This window comes from Dysidea avara, chromosome 8, assembly GCF_963678975.1.
Source record: "Dysidea avara chromosome 8, odDysAvar1.4, whole genome shotgun sequence".
Lineage (NCBI taxonomy): Eukaryota > Metazoa > Porifera > Demospongiae > Dictyoceratida > Dysideidae > Dysidea > Dysidea avara.
The window spans coordinates 12,233,149-12,254,266 of record NC_089279.1 but is presented as its reverse complement, the minus strand read 5'-3'; the positions used below and the strand labels follow the sequence as shown (position 1 = coordinate 12,254,266).

Genomic DNA, 21,118 nt, shown 5'->3' with positions numbered 1-21,118 from the left:
TGCTCAATTGTTTCCTGTTTTGTATTTTCTGAATACACAGTAATATCTTTGACTTGCATGGAACTGTCTGAGATTTGGGGCAAATGAGATATTTAGTGTCCGGAAATATGCGAAAATTCGTGAGTTTAGGATACATTTGCTTCAAATACGGAAGTATACAGGAAATATACGACAATTTTCAAAGCGAAGAGTGCTGGGAAGATCCCTGAAGATTTCAAAGAGATTTGGTAGTTAATATCACAATTTATATTAATATATCTGAGGCTTTATTTCATGGGAGTTGCGGACTCTTGGCCTACAGTTACAGCTCGAGTTACAGGCAGTCTTCACATAAGTGATCAAGCTCGCCTACTCAGATTTTCATCACCTGACATTCGATTACATACTACAGACTTTCGTACGTGTGGGAGTGGATGTCACTAATGAATAAAATTAACGCTACAATCTCACTGAATCAGCACTAGAGGATCACAAGCATAATAAGGCCGGGGCTAGCAACAGTCCGGATGAAGTCATGGAGGACATCACTTCATCAGAGAACAGGGTCCTGGTTAACTCCATGGAGGAAATGAGCTCTGAAATGAGTGAACAGCTGATTGTCGAGTCCACATCAGACTCGACCTCAGAGAAAACAACGAAGGATGCTGGCCCACGTGCACAATGGGACAACAAAGTACAGTTCCTACTCACTCTAATCGGGTTCGCGGTAGGACTTGGAAATGTGTGGAGATTTTCATACTTTGTGAAGAGAAATGGCGGAGGTGAGTGGTGCAATTCGTGTTAAATCCATAACTTAAAGGCTCGAGGTTGTATTTAAATCTGAAATCTAGTGGTGACAAAACTTGGATTGAAAATGCTTTACACATGCTGTAGAGTTGGTAAACTTTTCCTCCCCACACAGAACATCTTAGAGCATAGGTCATACACTTCTCTGGGGGAATAGCTGCATTATCTATGCTATGTATGGTCCCACAATCTGAAAAATCAAAGTTTGAATCAATCCCTTATCCTTGTAAACCAGAGATAGAGAATGGCCTAAGTGATAGTCTTCACAGGAAATTATCACTTAGGCCATTCCAAATAAAGTCTTCGGCACATCTGCATGCAGGCAGGTGGTCATGTATTATTCCATGATAGATTTTCAGGATTGACATTTTGAAATGATTATTTGCCTGGTCCCAACCTCATAGTAAATCAAACTACACAAGAGCATCGAGGGGTCCGCAACTCCCTTGAAATCTTGTACAGCCCTAGGCCTCCTTGAAATCTTGTTGAAATCTCTGAATTCGAAATCTGAAATCTCTGAATTTGAAATCTGAAATCTCTGAAAATTGTTGTAAATTTCTGTAAATTTCCTGCATACTCCCGTATTTGCATTGTCACGTAGCATTCTTACAAGAGGTCCACAACTCTCGTGTAGATTGTAGCAATGAAAATCAAAGGATTCCACAAATTTTCGTATACTACGTATCACGTGATGCTATTATTCTGGATATTTAAGATTATACATGATCTTAAATCTTGAAATCTTGCCAAATTGAAAAGATTTGAAATCTCGTACAGGATTTTCGCGAGTTGCGGACCCCCCGAAGATCATGCTTATGTTTGTATCTTCTTTAAATTGAAATCCATGCTAACATGTTCTTGACTTGTAAATTATTAGCACAAACTGACATATTTACGCAGATACAGGTAATGGACAGGAAACAAAGTTTCTGTGGTGTGTCCTCAACTATTTCATCCTCCACACAATGAACTGCACTTAGCTAGAGTTCATCTAGAGTTGCTATATATAACTAACAAGTGTACATGACTGTTTGGCTGGATGATGTACATGGGGCCCACTTTTATAGCTAACATCAAGATATTATAGCAGTCAACTACTCTAATAGAATAGTCACATTTAAAAACTGTAATCTAATATACTAACTGAGTAACCTGTGTACTGTATTTACTTGGTTAAACACTGTACCTTCAATAGTAGTCGCATTTGAGTGGTGCAACTATCGATTTTGAAAATAAGGCTTCAGCATCATTTTTGAGCATTGAGTAGTAGTCAAATTCGAATACTTGCTGTTTCAAGTTTTTAAGCTAATAAATGCTGCGGTGTTTCTATGATTAGTTCTAGATTATTCTTTGCCTTTAGCATTGACTGCCATTTGGTTCACTTGGTATCTCTGGTTCAAAAACCCAGTTCCTGTCAACAGATCTTCATATTGGCTACTACTAGAGAAATTTTAAAATGTGTTATGCATTATATACCTACATGTAGCTAGCTATTGTGTACTGTGTGCAAGCTTATTTAGATTAACTATGTTACTATGGCTACATACTGTATGTAGTGCATTACTGTTTACTTCATCCCATGACTCCTGAATCCATTGTAGCTATTCTCTAGTGATCAGCAAAGATCAGTAGTCACATGAGTTAGCCACATTTGGAGTCAATCATAATACAGGTACCTCAGTGATCATCCATTAAATGAAATGTTGGTCAATGTACTGCACTTTAAGTAGTGATCTATTGACCACAGTACAACCAGTCTCCAATTAGAATACTCCAAAATAGTCGCCCGTTTGTTCATGAAACACATTACTTTAGTCCCATACATCATCACAACAATCAGTTTTCTTTGGAAACAGCATTTAAACTGACTGGTCACATCTTTTACTAAAGCAAATTTTTAAACCAATTCCTCATGTGAGCTTCAACTGTGCTCGCAAAAGTTTAGGAATTGATTGTGGGCTACCATTGGATGTATCACATGATATTCACTAGAACTGTAAGTTTTGTATCTGCGTATGCAAGTCAGTCAGCTATCCAGTACTTTACTACCCTCTCCTTCCTATGTATTGGTGCCACTTATTAGTGTAATTGACTGTCATTGTTGCACATTTATGCTGCTGCAAAGCTTCAAGTCAAAAAAAAATTTTTTTTTTTTGGGGGGGGGGGGGGGGGGGATTTCAATTACACCCCCCATCCACCTCACTGCCCTTGGAATTTGGCCATGCTTTGCAGCAAGCACAGCCTAATTCGTCCACAAAAAGGTTGGCAGTGTCATACTATCAGGAATCAAGCTATGTAGCTTGAAGCTGAATTAGCACGAACCAAAAGAGCTACAGTATCTCTTTCTCTTAAGTCATAAGCAAACAAGAGCACTGGCCAACCATTTTCAGAGTTTTCATAAAAATTCTCAGCTTGTTACTTTTAAAATGTTTTATATAGACTATCAGTATCACCATACTGGAACTTATAAGCATTCCACACTCCTGAAGACTTCATACCTCTGCTCAACTACACCTAAGTTACGGTCTGCCGAAGCAGTTGTTATGGAGGGTAATATACACTCCATAAGATTTCAATTAAACAGTTGACGAAACTTATCTGTAGACAGGTGGATAATGACCTGTTTGTTTTATACAAAGCATAAAAATTAACCATCAGCAGTGGTATAGTATCTTGGCTTAAGAATCCAACCTTTTTTGTGTTTAGTTAGTGTGAGAGTAGCTACTGCCTGGCAGAGATTAAGCTGCCACATACATAATAACTGGTAAATTTGTACTGGAATACTTTAAGTAGTTGACTGGCTGTATCCTGGAGATGATGAATTTGATGTACTTCTGCTTGGCACTGTTTGCATGCACAGCTGCTGTAATCACGCCATTACTTTATGGTCAACTGTCTTGTGCAATCATCGACCTCTTCTTGCCACAAGGCTCAAGAGGTATAGCCATAGGACTACTAGCTAAATGTATACACTGTATATAGTCAGTGTGGATATATTATTTTATTTGTGTAGGTGTTTTTTTGATTCCATACTGGATTATGTTGTTTATGGTGGGAATCCCCTCATTTTATTTGGAACTCACTCTTGGGCAGAAGATGCGTCGTGGTCCCTACCAATCTTGGTTTAAGATATTTCCACCACTGGCTGGTATTGGGATTGCTTCTGTCATCACTGTGACATATATTTCTATGTACTACAATGTCATCATCTCTTGGGTGTTGTTCTATTTTGTTAACTCATTTCATGATCCTCTGCCATGGGAGAAGTGTTGTGGATACAAGGTAGATTATACGAACAGAGAAAATGTCAGTTATCGTCTAATGATGGGAGGGAATTGCAGTGATGTTCCTACTACTAAAGCTATTGAGGAGTGTACTCAGGACTTTACCAAGTGTGTGTGTGTGTGTGTGTGTGTGTGTGTGTTAGTCTTGCATGGCCAGCCTTTGTGGCCCGTTTTAATCTAACAACTTCCCAGGAGATGGCTCAGAACAAAATGGTTATCAGTGTTGCACCAGAACCATTTCCTTCACCCAGACACAAAAGGAAAAAAAAAGTGCTATAGCCACACCTGGTTGTGTGCAAGGTGGTGTGATACTAATTTTCAGCAGTTTAAAGTCTACAGAAATGGCTGTGTAAATTTATCCATAAGATACAGCATGTAGCAAAAAATTATGGAGATGATAAAAAAAAGAACAAAAAAAAAAACTGTAGTCTCTAGTGAGGGTTGAACTCACGACCCCTGGTTTGCAAGACCGGTTCTCTAACCACTGAGCTACAGAGGCTACATGTTGCCCATGTTCATTTTGTGCTTAATATTTCATTTTGTGTACTACAGGTACTACTGGTACAATCGTGTGATACATGTCAGTGATGATATTGGAGATGCCGGGGAATTCAATTGGCAGTTGTTGATTTGTCTGTTTTGTGCATGGCTGATCACTTACCTGTGTTTATTCAGAGGAATCAAGTCTTCTGGAAAGGTTGAGTATGTATGTATGTATGTATGTATGTATGTATGTATGTATGTATGTATGTATGTATGTATGTATGTATGTATGTATGTATGTATGTATGTATGTCCTATGTTGAATCAGTTTCTGACTTAACAGTATTATATGCTTTGTTGTGGCACCATAGATACAGTATACCAACAGGGATTGGAAACGGAGACTCGCGCACAAACATATCCGTGTCTCGCATGACGTAAATAGCGTGTCTCATATCCGGCACTCACAACTCAACAAAAACAAGTCCTCTCTTCAATAGAACACTAGCTAGTCATTGTCAACGTACAGCACGAGAAGTATCTCGGTGTGAAAGTTCCTATAGTGACGGTCGCTTGCGCACTGCTGACTTTCAAGACTGACCAGACTGGCGGGGGGTCCGATGGAAGCCAACCGCCTGCACCCACCGTAGTCAGAAACATTCAAGCAGAGAGATAAACGTCATAATAATTGACAATTACATGAACAAATAATTACAAGGGGTCAGGAGTCCAATCTCAGGGTTACCAAGTTATTACTAAAAAGTATGAAGCCCTGGCAAGACCAAAAAAAAAAAAAAAACTACATACAAAACTAAACAATTATACATGGCTTCTCAACAGGTAAACAGATCAACTACATCCCAAGTAGTGGAAGCACGGGAATTAAAGATCCTACATGAACAGGAGATTGCAACACGAGCTGCTTGCTGAAGAATACAACGAATAGTATTCTTCGGTAGATGGCATACATCGCTTAGGAAGCAATGGGCACTCTCGCGTCAGTGGCCTAGCCTTGCCATCAGTTGGATTATAGGTTGATGTATGAGTTAGTCACTTACCCTCTGGAAATCGGAAACTATTGTTCTTCCTTTCCAGCCATTGCTGGGTGGCAGTCATTAATGTGTATACATGCTTACTCTGTCAGACCATGTGGTGGTGGGACTGGTATAAGCTAGTTAATGCCTGGCAGTGTAACTGATAGACGCAAGACCATGATGTCATGTGACTAGCAAGCACAACTCCGGTTTCATACAACCCACATGCACCCTTCATGCCAGCTTGTCTACACTACACATTCAACAGAGCTAGTACCTTCTATATACAACACAATTTAAAGCTCAGTATATTAGTGACCAACTGATAACGCGCATGCTCATTGCTATAATAGTACAACACAATAGCTAACATTAATTTTGCAACACTACACAAGCAAAACGTAAAGGAAGGTAAAAAAAAACAACAAATATAACCAGTTACCACCAAGTGTGCACTGATGTGAGAAGCACAGCTCAAGATTCACTATCAGTATCTTCTGGTAAATGATACTTCCGTGTTAATGTATTGATAACATGGCTTCAAGTTCACTATCTGAACACTTGGATTGTTCTGCACATACATATACTGGAATATTTTGTTGCTGAATGTGTGTTCTTCATCCTTATGGTAAACAACTCTCAGATTCTTCAGTGTTAACAATGGTTATTCAGCAATATTGAGTGTAGGTATGGATTCCATCATTGCACCTCCCATTTCCTGTAGGATTGGTTTCAGAACAATCTAATATTTACGTTACACTCTACTAATGTACTAGTAACTAATGACATGGTATATTGGTACACAAAGTTACTGATGTGTCCTCCAAAATAACACAGGTGTAAACTGTAAAATTATTAAAATGTCCAGTATGGTAACACAAATAGTAATTTCAATAAGCTATTTACACGGCACTGACGATGTAAACACCAGAAAACATAATACTTTTCTAACTGCTCTTACTGGCAGGCTTACAAAATAACACAACTGCTAGAAGCGCTGCTGGATTACAATAAGCTTACCACAGAAGTTAGCGTCAATGGTCATTTCAAATCACTCGTGTACTAGAACACGCACAGGCAATTTCGCCCTCGAGTAGAACAGTAATTAGCCCAATTGTCGCAACGCTTAGGCTGCAATTCTTCTACAACGTGCACAAAAGTGGCTTCTAACGAATTCGCGCTGCACTGGTATCTATGGTGACGGTCACTCGCGCTCGAGACACGGATGGTATTTCACGTCTGTTGCGTCATATTGGGAATTTGTACAGAGATATCACGTGAGTTACTTCCGTTTCCAATCCCTGTTGGTATACTGTATCTATGGTGGCACTAATAAAAGTGTAGCTAAAGTGACTGTCTCTGAAAAGGCCACCACATGTTTGAAACAAATTATTGCTGGCCAGCTAGTGTAGTGATCCTGTCATTGATGCTGACTCAGCTTCAACCCTTATTATGGGAGCTTCGGTGGGTAGAGTGATGAGGCAGAGAAAGGGTATTTTCAAAATGTAAAGTAGCATATCCATGTACTAGGGCAAGTTATGGACTGAGTGGTGCTAGCTATTTTGTGCACATCTATTGAACATCCACTGGATTACAATAAATGTTACAGTTGAGAAAACATCTCTTGCTGTTCAACAAAGTACAAGTGAAAAGGAAAAATAGCTTCTAGAAAGCTTTACACTATCAAATTTCTCTGTGTTTAATTATGGAGCTGTTACCAATGCGGAGATCATTATACAGGGTGTAAATGAAATTTGAGGCGATGAGGTAAGGATAAGAAATAATTTATCAAGTTTGGTTGACCATAGTCTCTGGCATACCTGCTTTCTCAAGCAATGATTCTAGTTTTCCTTGCACAGACATAATAGTTACTGTCTAAATATGGTCAACGTGTAAGTATATAGGTATTTAATTATGTGTGTTTCTATTTCAGGTAGCCTATGTCACAGCAGTGTTCCCTTATATAGTATTGACCATACTGTTCTTCAGAGGAGTAACTTTGGATGGTGCTGGGGATGGAATGGAGTTCTTGTTTAAACCAGATGTGAGTGGTTGTATGTTGAGTAGTAACAGCATAACCATAACATATTCTATTAGAGTAACTGGATTATACTGTCACTGTACCGTAAACAGATAAAATTTTGTAGGCAAAAATATTGCGTTTCAAAGCAAACCACGACAATTTTGCCATTGAAATGATATAATTTTACTATACATTATTTAACTTTACCGCAAAAGTTTGCTGTGGGTCATCTTACCTGCAAAACTTTCACCCAGATTCCCCATTTACATGTACGTCGTAATAGTGTATTGCAGATTGGGAGCTGAGTAAGTAAGAGATAGCGTTATACTCAAATATTGTGGATGATATACTTTTTTTAAATAGCCATGTTTTATAGTGTTCATTTACCTTTTTTTTACTAGTGGAGTAAACTATATCTACCCCAAGTATGGTTGGAGGCAGCTACTCAGATATTCTTCTCACTGGGGATATCAACTGGTGGAATCATTGCTCTCTCCAGTTACAGTAGCTCAACCAATACTACACTAAGAGATACCACCTTTGTGTGTATTGTCAATAGTGCCACTTCACTCTTCTCCAGTATCACTATATTTTGTATACTGGGATATAAGTCTCATGAGACTGGAGTATCAATTGATGATGTGAGTGAAATTCTATTTACAGACCATGCAATTTACCTTTCAGCATACTACAGTAGTAAGAAGTCCCTAATACAGTACAATACAACAATTTCCATACATTCCATTCTTCCATTCTAGGTTGCCAATGGACCTGGATTAGCATTTGTTGTGTTCACAGAGGCCATCACATTGTTACCAGGGTCTCCATTTTGGGCTGTGCTCTTCTTTTTGATGTTAATGACACTCGGTGTGGATAGCCAGTTTACTTCACTGGAGGGTTTGCTAACTGTGCTCTTTGACAATAAATACATTGCCAAGATCAGAAAGGAGATTGTAGTAGGTAATATTGTTTGGCATGTGTGTGTGTGTGTGTGTGTGTGTGTGTGTGTGTGTGTGTGTGTGTGTGTGTGTGTGTGTGTGTGTGTGTGTTTGCGTGTTTGCGTGTTTGCGTGTGTGTGTGTGTGTTTGCGTGTGTGTGTGTGTGTTTGCGTGTGTGTGTTTGCGTGTGTGTTTGCGTGTGTGTTTGTTTGTGTGTGTTTGCTTGTGTGTGTGTGTTTGCGTGTGTGTGTGTGTAGCGTTTGTTTGGAGGAGGGGTTTATGTGTCTGTTTGTACCTCATTGGCATAGCAGAAAGTTTAGTGAGTTTGGTAATTGAGCTCATCAACAAATACTCAAAATAACAGTGCGGGCAGGCAGATTTGATTTTGATTTTTTATTGATTTAGTAGGTACGTTTGTTGGCTCGCATAACTACTCTCTGCCTGCTCAAAAAGTTGCTAAATGTCTGCCTTTAGTCACTAATGCTTGTTGATTCTGTTAGGAATGTGTGGTCACTTGAAAGTATAACACACACTGCATATTGTTTCTAAACTGTATTCGTTCGTCAAGTTATCTAGCTTAACACAAGGTTCACTCGCTAACTTTGTACTAGCACTTAACTATAGCTATATGTGGTTTGCTTGACACATCATGTAAGAAACACAAAGAAAGTCATTATAAGTTAACTTTAGTTGCGTACATAGCATAGAAACTATAAATAAAGACAGAGCTAAACTTAGCTATATTGCTGTAACTGATTTGTGACATGTGGAAGAGTTCTGTAGATGAATCTGTATTTGAAACTAATAATCAAGTGACCTAATCTGTCAAACCATTCCATTCAATATGAATCTGTTTTGGGTGTCCACAATATGTCATCTTTTAAAGTACCTTGTGTTGGCGAGAGCAAAGTGAAAAGAGTGCTCTATTTTCTGTAATGCATTCAAGTGTGCTATATTTTCCATTTGCGTCACAATTATGGAAAATAAAGAACAGTTATGCATTGATTGGAAAATATATACAAAAAACAAGATCATGTGCATAACATTTCTAATCACCAAAAGTAGCCAAAAAGATACTATTTGCTTGTATTACTACCACAACTGTATTACATAGACACTTAATTATTGTCTGATGGCTGAAAACCGACACGGTTCGAATTCACAAAATGAACGCTCTAAGCAAGATGACAAGACAGCACTCTAAACCAATTAAAGCACTACATGTTGTATGTATAATAAATGACTTTCATGTTCTTCCTTATTTGTTTCAGCTGTCGTGTGTATTTTGATGTTCATCATCAGTATCCCATTTGTGCTCGGTAATGGATTCTACCTCTTCCAGTTATTTGACCAGTTTGCAGGCACCATACCACTGTTGCTTATTGCCATTTGTGAATACATTGGTATTGCCTGGGTGTATGGAACACGGAAGTGAGTGTGTACACCTGTCTTGCTGTACTCACATAGCAATGTTTTGGTTAAATGTTATTAAATGGACATGTCTAGTGGGAAACTCCTCTATGGCTATACATTTCATCACTTCTAATAACTACCTACATAACTATGGTGTAATTGCTTACTCAGGTTTCTTACTGATGTCGTCAAGCCTGGTCGAAACTGTGTGATGTTCTTCTGGTGGTTGTGGTGGACGTTTGTTGTTCCTTTTCTAATGATTGTTGTGTTCATTGGAAGTATTGTAACCAGCTTTACAGAACCATTAGAATATGTAAAGTACAAAAATGTGAGTCTTGTTTACTACTGTATGGCTGACAACTTTTGTTGGTACCTGTTTTATAGTACGAAGAACATGAAGATGAACCCTATCCTGGTTGGGCACGTTTTGTTGGATCATTGTTGGTCCTTTCAGCCACACTGCCGATCCCTTTAATTTTCATCATCAGATTAATATGGAAGAAAGAAGAGAGAAGTTATGCTACAGAATGGTTTGTTAGCTTTCCTAAGCGTTGCTGTGCAGCATGGACTGACTTTAAAGAACTCTGTACTGGTGCAAAGACTTCTATCCGGAATAGATTCGTTGGGAACCGTGTCCAGGCATCATTCCAAAGATACACAAAACACAGATCGTGGAGCCCTGACCAACCCCCCTATGTTGATATACAAGTGAAAGACTCTTTGATAAACACACATACATTGTAATTTTTGTCTGTTAAGTCATAGATATGCGGTACCGGAAGTCACGTACAAAAATAAAAGGTCACATGGCGCGTCACATGATGCATCTCATGGCCACACCTGTGAGATCAGTTTCAGGCGTTGTCACGTGAAAATGGAAGAAAGCGACTCGAGTGATAGAGATGCTCTTATTGTTAACGACCCGAAGGAATCTGGAGTAGGTCGTTTTACTCCGAGTACACTAGATGAGGAAGAAGGCGACTATCAATCTAGCGGCATCGTAACCGTACCTATCCCTGACTCCCCTAAAGAACATGACCCAAATTATGACCCTGGATGTTTAGAATATACTCGAACATTTAGCCTTAGAAAACTATGGCTGTTCACTGGACCAGGATTTTTGATGAGTATCGCATACCTAGACCCTGGCAACATTGAATCTGATTTACAAGAAGGTGCTCAAGCTGGCTACCGTCTGCTGTGGATCCTGATGACTTCAACGATATTAGGATTTCTTTTACAAAGATTAGCCCTCAGACTAGGAGTTGTCAGTGGGAAACATCTTGCTGAAGTATGTCATGAACGTTACCCTCGTGTTCCCCGTTTTATTCTCTGGCTGATGGTGGAAGTGGCCATTATTGGTAGTGACATGCAGGAGGTCATTGGAACTGCTATAGCCTTCTACCTGTTATCGTGGGACAATAGTACTCACACTGGACGTATACCCCTCTACGCTGGAGTCCTGATTACAATCACCGATACCTTTATTTTTTTGTTCCTAGATAAATTTGTCCGAAAGTTGGAGGCATTTTTTGGTTTTCTGATCCTCGTCATGGCGATTACTTTTGGTATTGAGTTTGTCATAGCTGAGAGTCATCCTAATGCTAACCCGTGGGGGATACTGAAGGGTATGTTTGTTCCTACTGTACCAGGAAATTCGGCTGCTGTTGAGCAAGCAGTTGGGATCATCGGAGCTGTAATTATGCCACATAACATTTACCTTCATTCTGCTCTGGTCAAATCCCGTGAAATTGATCGGTCAAGGGATATTAAAAAACGAGATGCTAACTTATACTTCACAATAGAGTCTGCAATAGCACTGTTTGTGTCGTTTGTCATCAACGTGTTTGTTGTTAGTGTCTTTGCCGAAGCATTTTATGCTAGGCATGGTGGAAATGCAACAGAAATCCTTGATAAATGTCCTGTACTGTGCAATGCCTCGGATCAGAATCAAGAACTTTGCTATGACCTAGAACATGATATACCTAATCCAGACCTCAACAGTACCCTGGATGTGGATTTGTTTCAGGGAGGGTTGTTTCTTGGCTGTGAGTTCCACCTGGTTGCACTCTACATCTGGGCTGTAGGCATTCTGGCAGCTGGTGAGAGCTCTACAATGACTGGTACATATGCTGGACAATTTGCCATGGAGGGATTCCTCAATATCAAGTGGGCTCGTTGGAAGCGTGTACTGTTCACGCGTTCTATTGCCATCGCTCCTACACTACTGGTAGCCATATTTGCTGACATACGACATCTTACCAACATGAATGACATCCTCAATGTCCTTCAAAGTCTTCAGCTACCCTTTGCATTGTTCCCTATACTACATTTCACCAATGAGTTCAGAGTGATGTCGACATTCAAGAATGGTTACATTATGAAGGCAATAATTTGGTTTTTGGCTATTGCAGTGATCAGTATTAATGGCTACCTGGTTGCAACTGGAATCAGCTTGCCAAAAGATGAATGGTGGGTAGTATTAGTGTGGATAGGAGTTGGATTATTTGCTATTCCTTATATTACACTGGCTCTGTACTTGGCATTCAAAGCCTTTGTCAGTTCATTACCTCAGAAAATGGCTGATGACATTGACAGATGCTTGCCAGATGCACCAGAGATTTGTCAATGCAGCTATGTTGCTTCAAAATTAAGTATTTTGTCTGACAAGATTGGAAATTTAAAGTTCTCTAAATCTAAGTCAACATCTCAAGAAAGTCTGCTAGCAAACAGCCACAACGGGTCATACAGTATTTCAAAGAATGAAGACTGATAAGTTAATATTTTCAAGAGTGTTATTTTATTAGTGACATTTTTTTGCTCTGTTATATAAATGCTTATTTGGAAAACCATTGTAAATTAACCAAGGTGCACTCCGAAGTCTCAATTTTTTTGTGTGGGCGTGTGTTTTCTTTCAACACAAGAAAGGTGGTTGTCTGGCTAGTACACCTAAGGAAGAAATACCACACAGTGTAGATATTATTGTTAATTTTCTATGCCCACAGCAAGCCATGCTTGGCGAAAGCAACCATCACATTTTAAGAAGAACGTTGAAGATGTATGTTTTACAGTGTATGTACAGTTTAGAGTTCTGAGAAGTGGTAGTCTTGATGTCACATGCTTCCTGTGGTTATGTATGTTGGTCATGTGTTTTAGCCATAATATAGTAGAGTACTTAGCATCAAATTTTGAGGGAATCGTTAAAGCAGATAAAAGCACCAATTTTTTTTCTGAAGGTTTTTTGAAGCATCTGGACCATTTTAAGAAGGGGTGCCTCGCCCCCTTATTATTGGTCACTGCTTGTAGCAAAAAATCTGATTACTCTAATAGAGCAGTCAACCTATGTTGTAAATATCTCCTTTAATAAGCTGTAGCTAATAATTTATCTGTAAGAACAGTCTAAAATGCCATAACAGACCTTCTATAATATTCCTGGGGAAGATGACCCCAGACCCCAGAATGGCGATCCAAATCTGCAAACTTCACTGTGTAATGTCACTTCCAAAGTTACCCTATCCCCCACACTGCATGTTAAGAGTACAGGGGTAAAGAAAGCAACAATTTCTTTGGCTTCTTTTAAGTTGTTTATGTAATTCAAATTTTTGACCTGTTTACCCTTAAACTTGCCAATCCCATATATGGTAGGACAGCATATCGTAACAGTTTTCATCTTGGGTGTACTTCCATTTAACACAATTATATGTGACATAATTACAGTGATGGTCTAGAAACCTATTATGCTGGGGAGTCTAGTTTGTTAGCATCTTTTTGAGATTTTAAAAGTACATTCAGCTACTGCATGTCATGGATAGTGTAGTAATTGATTACAATCTCCAGGAGTTGGTCCACCCTCTTATGACTATATATATACAGAATGCAATTTTACCACCATGCAATTTTAGATGACACGATAGAGTGTCACTTGAATAGACAGTCTAGAAGGCAACCCAAGGTTCAAAAAGATACATGCAGAAACATACAGTATATCTCAGCAAACAAATCTATGTACCTGGTTATAGTGGTGGTACTTGTACTAAGCAGATTGAATTGGTTACTTCAGAGCTTATGATCCTCCATGCAAACTAGTTTACTAGGGAACATTGTATCATGATGATCTATTCTAAAGTGGTGGTGGCTCTGTGGCACTTAATATGCCACATGGTAATAATGCAGTATGCAGATAGGAAAGATTTGCAGACTAATGCAAAGCAAATGCTTGAAAAGTCATAATGTAGTATAGTCCATCTATCTAGGTAGCTACGTATAGCCAATTGTGTCTCATACTGATATAAATTATTAGTTTGCTTAGGTGCTGGTGCTGAACACATTCTATAAAATATAAGGCAATTTTGAAAAAAGCCTATAATATTAATTATGTTACAGACTCTTTTCCACAACCTAACTTGTTTCAAGGGAAAAAACAAGAATGTATATTTGGTGGCAAATGTAGTTATAGTAGCCATCCAAGAAGCTGTCTATAGATTCTAGACAATTTTGTGCATCTTTCCCAGCACCTTTTAAAGTTTTCAGCAATGTGAAAGATTTAGTACTGTCTTTATGAGCTAGTTCAAAGTAGTCTCACCAGCCAGTCTGTATTTTTCTTTTGTCATTTGGTCAGGAAAAAAGATTTGGTTCCCGACCAAATGACAAAAAAAGATACAGGCTGGCTGGCGAGACTAGTTTAAAGATGTAAAGGTAGGTTGCTCAGCATATGAATCGAGCAATCTACCCTTTCATCTTTAAACTAGCTTATCATAAAGACAATGCTAATTATAAATTGGTCAAAAGGTAAAAAGGTGCTGGGAATGATGTATAAAACCTAAGTACGTGTGGGTTGAAAACAAAATGGTCAAGTAACCCCAGCGTAATACATTAATAGTATGCCATACACTTGAGTGTGGAGTTAGTTTTCCTATTTTAATTGAATTATATTTGGCGTACAAACTTGTCAAATGAATAATAAATTGTAGTGTAAGTTATCTTTTGCATGTGTGCAATTTGCAATGAGTAGTCTTCTCTTCGGGTCTAACGTTAACAAACATCTCCAAACTGCATTGTGTGCATAAGCTATACACTGTAGCTTAAGACAATAATTGTGTATTACATAGTCCAAATACCTGTTGATGCATTGACCACAGCACGGTTGTGAGCATGCATCTTAAGCATTGGCATTAACTGACTGCCACTAACTGGTCTAAGAAGGCTACTCAAATTGCACACATGTGAAATTACAGTGCCATTTGCTAATTCATTTGACATGTCTGTACATATTGAATGCAAACTATAAAACAGGAAAACTACGTAAGTGTATTTCACTCTATATTCAAGTGTATGATATACCGTGAATGTACTATATTTGGGCTACTTGATGGCCATTTTGTTTTCAGCCCACACATGATTAGGTTAGGTGGGCACCCCTTCTAATATTGGTAAGTACACCATAAAGAACTTGCATACCAAAAATGGTGCTTTTATCCACTCTGTAACAAAAAAAATTTGCTAAGCACACATTTTATTGATGAACTACTTGGGCTTATTCAGAGTACAGACAAATTATGAAGTCCCTTTCTATACTCAGACCATAGCTATATACTCAGGGAGTGATGATCCAGTGCCAGACCAGTGGTGACTAACAAAGACTTCTGCCAATCAAGCTCAAGATACCCTAATAGAGCAGTCACCCTAATACAAAGGTCAAATAAACATTAATGATGATAAACTACTGAAATCACCTTACATTCAATCTCAGAGGATCAAGAATTTTGATCAACTTATGTGGTTTCACCTGAAAAGAAACCTTGATTGCTTTACAGTTTAATAAATAGTTTTGCTAATAAGTTAGTTTACTAATGCACTTGGATCACCTCTTTTGAGAACTACTTGATTGCTTGATTGTTTGATTTGACTTTGATCCTGGTTACAGATGGTACTATAAGGCAGTCTTGCAGTGCGATACTGCCACTTGCAACCAGAATCAAGAATTTTGATCATCAAATTTTTGCCTTGATTGCTTGATTTCACCTATAAAAGAGCCTAGTAAATTCTCATGTTGCTAAATGTTTGCTTTAAAAGGTGCCACTTTTGTGGATGTCTTGATCACTGCAAAATCCCCTTAATTGCTTGATCGAATCTGGATCCTGGTAATAAGTGTTTCAACAGAGAGTATAGATGTGACTAGTATACCCCTTGAGCAGTGTTGGGAAAGTTAATTTGTCAATGTAATATATTACATATTACTCTTTACTTTTGGGGGCAATGTAATAAGTTACAGTTACATATTACTCCAAATGAAAAGTAACATAATATGTTACTTTTGCTCTGATCATATGCCTTTCCTTTACACCTTGCATCTTGCACCTGTGTAGAGATGCTCTCTTCAGCCATGCCTAAACATTGCTGGCAAATCACGTGACCAGTTGTCTGAGGTGTGAACTAGTATCAAGAGTTCATAATATATATTATGAACTATTGCTAATATGGATAATTTTAATAAGGACAGTAGATTATTGCTGCCATTAAGCTATTGAGTAACACTAATTGGTTAGTAATGGACCTGGTAATGTGTTATGAATTACAGTTACGAGTTACAGTTCGTTTTATGCTCAAAAATAGTGACCTTTGTCTATATATCACCCATACAACACTCAATATGTTCAAACTAGGTGCCAAATTGATACTTGTTGCAAGTTCATGGCACATTCCATTTCAAAGTTGTGGTAATTTTTACCAGCAGCAAATTCAATATAAAGTTAACCACCAACGCAATTAACCATTAATCTACATTCTTTGTTTGCCATTCAATTATTTATTTTTAAATCTAACCATGAGCACTGCAGATTACATATGCAACCAAAACATGGAGAGATACCAAGAGTGAGGCATAGGGGTTATGTACAATACTCCTGTGAGATAAATCAACGAACGTCATAATTGATGTAGTTTTGTCATCAGATTAAACTCAAATTTGAGATTGTTTATGGCTATAATTTTGCTTCTGTGTAATATTTTAATGCATAAAGCTCTAAGGTTATACATGCTATACTAGTAGTCACATTTGCTGAAAAGCCTTATACATATCTAACATGCCATATTGATAGCTAATTTTGTGAACTGACTATAGGGAGATTATGGTCCTGAAATATACCTACATCTTGTATCCCCTTAAATATATATTTGCCTTTAGAGACACACACACCCACGATGTGGTGGAGTCTGAGGGCATAACCATCTAGACAATTTGTGTTTCACAATTTGGTTCTATATAGCAAAATGTGTTCCATGTTTGCAAGTATAGCTAAAAAACTAACGACTTCAAAAAAAGTATTTTCCAAAGCTTTTCAGCAATAAAAATTTAGCATACAGGTTTTATAAACAGTACTATCAGTCAGACCTTCATCTAGGAAATGACTTAAGGGAGTCACAATGAGAGTAATAGGGGACGATGATATAAAATCTTTGTGTTCATAGTCAGTTTTGACACATGGCTTCTAAAGGGGCATGCCATGCACCCAGGATATTTTAGACTCCCACAGGTGCATTCTCAGCTACAACGAGAATGACCCATAGTACCTGAGAATGACAAGAAGTAATCTCATGCTTGTATTCTCAGGTGCAGTTCTGGGCTGTTGTACCAAGGAAAAATACACATACCATGTATTTCATTCAATATTAGAGTTGTTGTTGACGTATTCACTGAGATTTTGATTTATAGCTTAAGGAGTTCATTTGTCAAAGGGAGTAAAATGAAAAAAGCACCCCTCCCTCTCAAATGAACTATTACAGAACCCCCATTGTAGTTAAAATTGTTGATAGAGCACATACGTATAATTACGAACTATAATTTAACTACAAGAGAGGAGGTACATGCCCCACCCCTGGATATCTCTCTCCACTTTTTGGTTGTATATGCAACCTGCAGTGCTCATGGTAAGCTAAAAAATATACAAAAATCGAGTGGCAAACAAGAATGTAGATGAAGAGTGTAATTGCATGGGCAGTTGGATTTATATGAATTTGCTGCTGGTAAAAATTACCACAACTTTGAAATAGAATAATTATGCTATGAGCTTGCAACAAGTATCAACTTGTTTCTTGGATAAAGATCTTCAATTTGGTACCTAGTTTGAGTTTCAGCAAATTGAGTGTTGTATGGGTGATATATAGACAAAGGTCACTATTTTTGAGCATAAAATGAACTGTAGAGGATACCAAAGGTCAAATCTACAATGGCTCCATATCTCAAAATACACTTCATGGTAGATAAGTACTACGTGCAAAGTTTCATACTTTCTGCACAAAGTGTACAATTTGCTCATTTTTCCTAGCTAAGCCGCTCTACTAGTAATATACTAATGCTGTCTGTTTCTTGTCATTTAGGAAATGTCCATAAATGTCATGTAATATCATGTGTCCTGAACTGGTGGAGAGAATAATGCACACTGCTGGCACCACCATACTGTCCCCCCATCTATACTGTAACTACCATACTCACCATAAATTATACTCACCATAAATTATACTGTCCCCCATCTATATATGGTGCTTAGGAAATGTTGACACATGACATTTACTGACATTTCCTAGACAGGAAATTTGCATTTTAACACCACCTATATATCCTCAATACAGCAAATGTCAAGAAATTTCTAAAAAATTGATCTTTACTGTGTTTCAGGAATGTCATTAATTTCATCTATCCTGCATTAGGAAACGTCAAGAAATACCATCAATCCTGCTACTAGGGAATGTAATGGAAATCACACCCTATAATAGTATACACTTAGGCACCTGCCTATTATGCTGGCACAATTTAGATTTGAAGCACAAAGCATAATGCTAGCATAATGGGTAGATTTTTGCAATATTGTAAATTGTTATCAATGTATTTAGTGGAAAAAATTGACATACTCATGGATCAGCTACTCTATTTTTAGTTCCTATATATAGATCTTTTCACACACAATAAAGTGGTAGTGTGTTGTAGCCTTATTAATGATCTATTAAACCAATGACCTACATAATTAAACATTTGATACCATAAGCTGCTAAATGAATTATTTTTAAATGGTTAACTTTCTCACAATTGCAAGCCAAAAGTTATCGTTATCCATATACAGAAAATGCTAAACTATTTATCATGAAAGTTGAGGCAAAAGTGTGAGCATAATAGGTAAACTTTTTTAGCATTGCAGCATAGCATAATAAGTAAAATGAAAAGCTTAATAGGCTGGTACTAACTGCTTACCTATACTACTTCAGGAAATGTCAAGGAAATTTGCAAATTTCATGTGCACTGGAAATGTATACGTGAATTTCCGAATACCTGAAATGCAGCTTTTCTTCCTGTGTATAACATATAATTTCACTGAATGTTTTATTAGAGTAGTTAGGTGACAGCTCTATCTCATGCACTGATCCATGGAGTATTTCATTCTTGCATAACTTTTAGTACAATTATGCAAATCCCAAGGCAAATAATGTTGATGCATAATTTATATGTGGCTATGTATTTCAGATCACTTTTCTGTACTGAATTTGAACTTGGTAAGCAACGTAAATAATTATAAAGTTCCTCTTATTTTAGGTCCTAAATCTTGCCATATTTCAGCTGATGACTACAGTAGTTGCTTTACTTTAGTACTGGGCTTTGGAAAGTGCTGGAGGGGCATGCATGCGCACTGCTCCAGTGCCCCTCCACTTCTCAAAGTATGTGTGCATACGTGTGTGTGTGTGGGGGGGGGGAGATGGGAAGAGGGGGACAATTGCACCCCCATTTCTTATAAATGTTGGCCCAGGGCTGATCATTAAAAAATTTTATACTATAGTATTTAACGTTAATATGTAACCATGACTACATGTACAATATTAGTATTGTGTGGGGTTAGAGTGCTATCTCACATCCTCTTTGGATCTAGTGAAGTTCTGTTGACAAAGTTGCAGTTGAACATGGTTTCTTGCTGGGGAAATGTTATATAGCAGCAGTATAAATTATGATCAACATACAGCTAGGCAACAAAATGAATCCACTGAATTTTAAGTGGAGCTATAATTTTGTCTATGTACACAACTTTATAATTACCAGACTTCACCTCATGCACTTAGTAGTGGCTGCATCAAACCTTAAACTAACTCTAATATTATGATATTCAGTTTCATCAAGATTATATAATGGGGAGGAAGAGCCAGTGAGTGTTGAACTATGCACTGTGGAAATGAGCCCATAAAGTCCTATCACATTGATTTTTCAAACAACTCAGTGATTAGTGTTAATTATACGAGCACTGGACACACTTTGTGTACGTGACTACCGAGTACCGAGTGAATACTCGAGAAAAGTATGGTACATCATGGAGAGGAGAGGAATTTGACGTACAAAGAGAAAGACACAAGCACAGGTTTTTGCTCAGCAGGTCACAAGTACAAAAAGAGACTTTAAGGGTCAAGAAAACAGCTATTTTATGCCACTACTAGTCAGCTATATCAATAGTGTTTGTATAGTGTGTGAAGATCACTGAAGAAAAGTTGTAACAATATTATATCGCAATAATAGTTAGTGTTGGATTGCTCCATATGTGTACATGTCAAGTTGTGTCTTCACATTATAACAGGCTATGGGAAGGAAGATGGATGATTGTTCAAAGAAGTTCTCTATCTCGTATAACCTTCTGAGGGAGAACAAGTTCTCTACAAGTCCTAGAAGGATTATATCAGATTGGTCAAGGTGTGTGGTGTTCACCCTGTGATATTTATATTGATAGTCCCATCTTTTATACTTTACCACTACAGATACACAAGTACTAAATTATTATGGAGCTCTGGAGAAGTGTAACGTATCGAGTAGTAATTTATCTGAAGTCAGCTCCTTCCTTCCTGGAGTGAAGTCTCTACTTTAGTTGGGGATGCAGCTATGAGCTTAACACTACAAAATGGTCCCAACTAGGAACTGATTAGGATAATTATTTTCTAGTTACTGTAAATTGCCATAATATTATTTATTGTATTCAAAAAATGAATATACACTACAACAACATGTTGTACAGGATAAAATATACAGTGTTGAAGAAACTATACAGATAAACAAACCTAATAGCACTAAGATGTTTCTCGCTTTCTCTTATCACTAACTGGTACATTAATTTCTGAAGCAATAACAATGTA

At 37.8% G+C, this 21,118-nt stretch overlaps 3 protein-coding genes and 1 non-coding gene across 11 annotated transcripts in view; 2 read left to right on the top strand and 2 right to left on the bottom strand.

Annotated features, from left to right (window-relative positions):
• The first annotated feature begins 62 nt into the window (after nucleotides 1-62).
• Nucleotides 63-20,988, top strand: LOC136263918 (creatine transporter-like). 3 transcript variants are annotated; one of them, XM_066058549.1, is made up of 9 exons: nucleotides 63-761; nucleotides 3,800-4,178; nucleotides 4,623-4,767; nucleotides 7,521-7,631; nucleotides 8,012-8,251; nucleotides 8,369-8,570; nucleotides 9,820-9,979; nucleotides 10,133-10,289; nucleotides 10,346-10,742. In XM_066058549.1, exons 1-9 carry the CDS (start codon nucleotides 515-517, stop codon nucleotides 10,703-10,705), a joined length of 2,001 nt encoding a protein of 666 aa, XP_065914621.1. In that variant the 5' UTR covers nucleotides 63-514; the 3' UTR covers nucleotides 10,706-10,742. The 3 variants fall into 3 exon arrangements, 2 of the variants coding, with proteins under 2 accessions (XP_065914621.1, XP_065914622.1); XR_010704830.1 differs by lacking the exons at nucleotides 9,820-9,979; nucleotides 10,133-10,289; nucleotides 10,346-10,742 and adding exons at nucleotides 20,569-20,681; nucleotides 20,747-20,988; XM_066058550.1 differs by lacking the exons at nucleotides 9,820-9,979; nucleotides 10,133-10,289; nucleotides 10,346-10,742 and adding an exon at nucleotides 9,663-9,775.
• Trnaa-ugc (transfer RNA alanine (anticodon UGC)) lies at nucleotides 4,497-4,569 on the bottom strand. Its single transcript has one exon. It is a non-coding gene; the product is annotated as a tRNA-Ala (tRNA).
• Nucleotides 10,836-12,824, top strand: LOC136263921 (natural resistance-associated macrophage protein 2-like). The gene has a single exon (XM_066058553.1). The coding sequence runs from the start codon at nucleotides 10,836-10,838 to the stop codon at nucleotides 12,732-12,734; it is 1,899 nt and encodes a 632-aa protein (XP_065914625.1). The 3' UTR covers nucleotides 12,735-12,824.
• The window catches only part of LOC136263915 (uncharacterized), a 255,807-nt gene continuing 255,622 nt past the window's right edge, over nucleotides 20,934-21,118 (bottom strand). For all 6 annotated transcript variants that reach the window (XM_066058539.1, XM_066058543.1, XM_066058541.1 and 3 more), the window contains one exon: nucleotides 20,934-21,099. In XM_066058539.1, coding sequence (XP_065914611.1) covers nucleotides 21,053-21,099 — 47 coding nt within the window. In that variant the 3' untranslated portion in view covers nucleotides 20,934-21,052. The remainder of the gene's footprint in view (nucleotides 21,100-21,118) is intronic.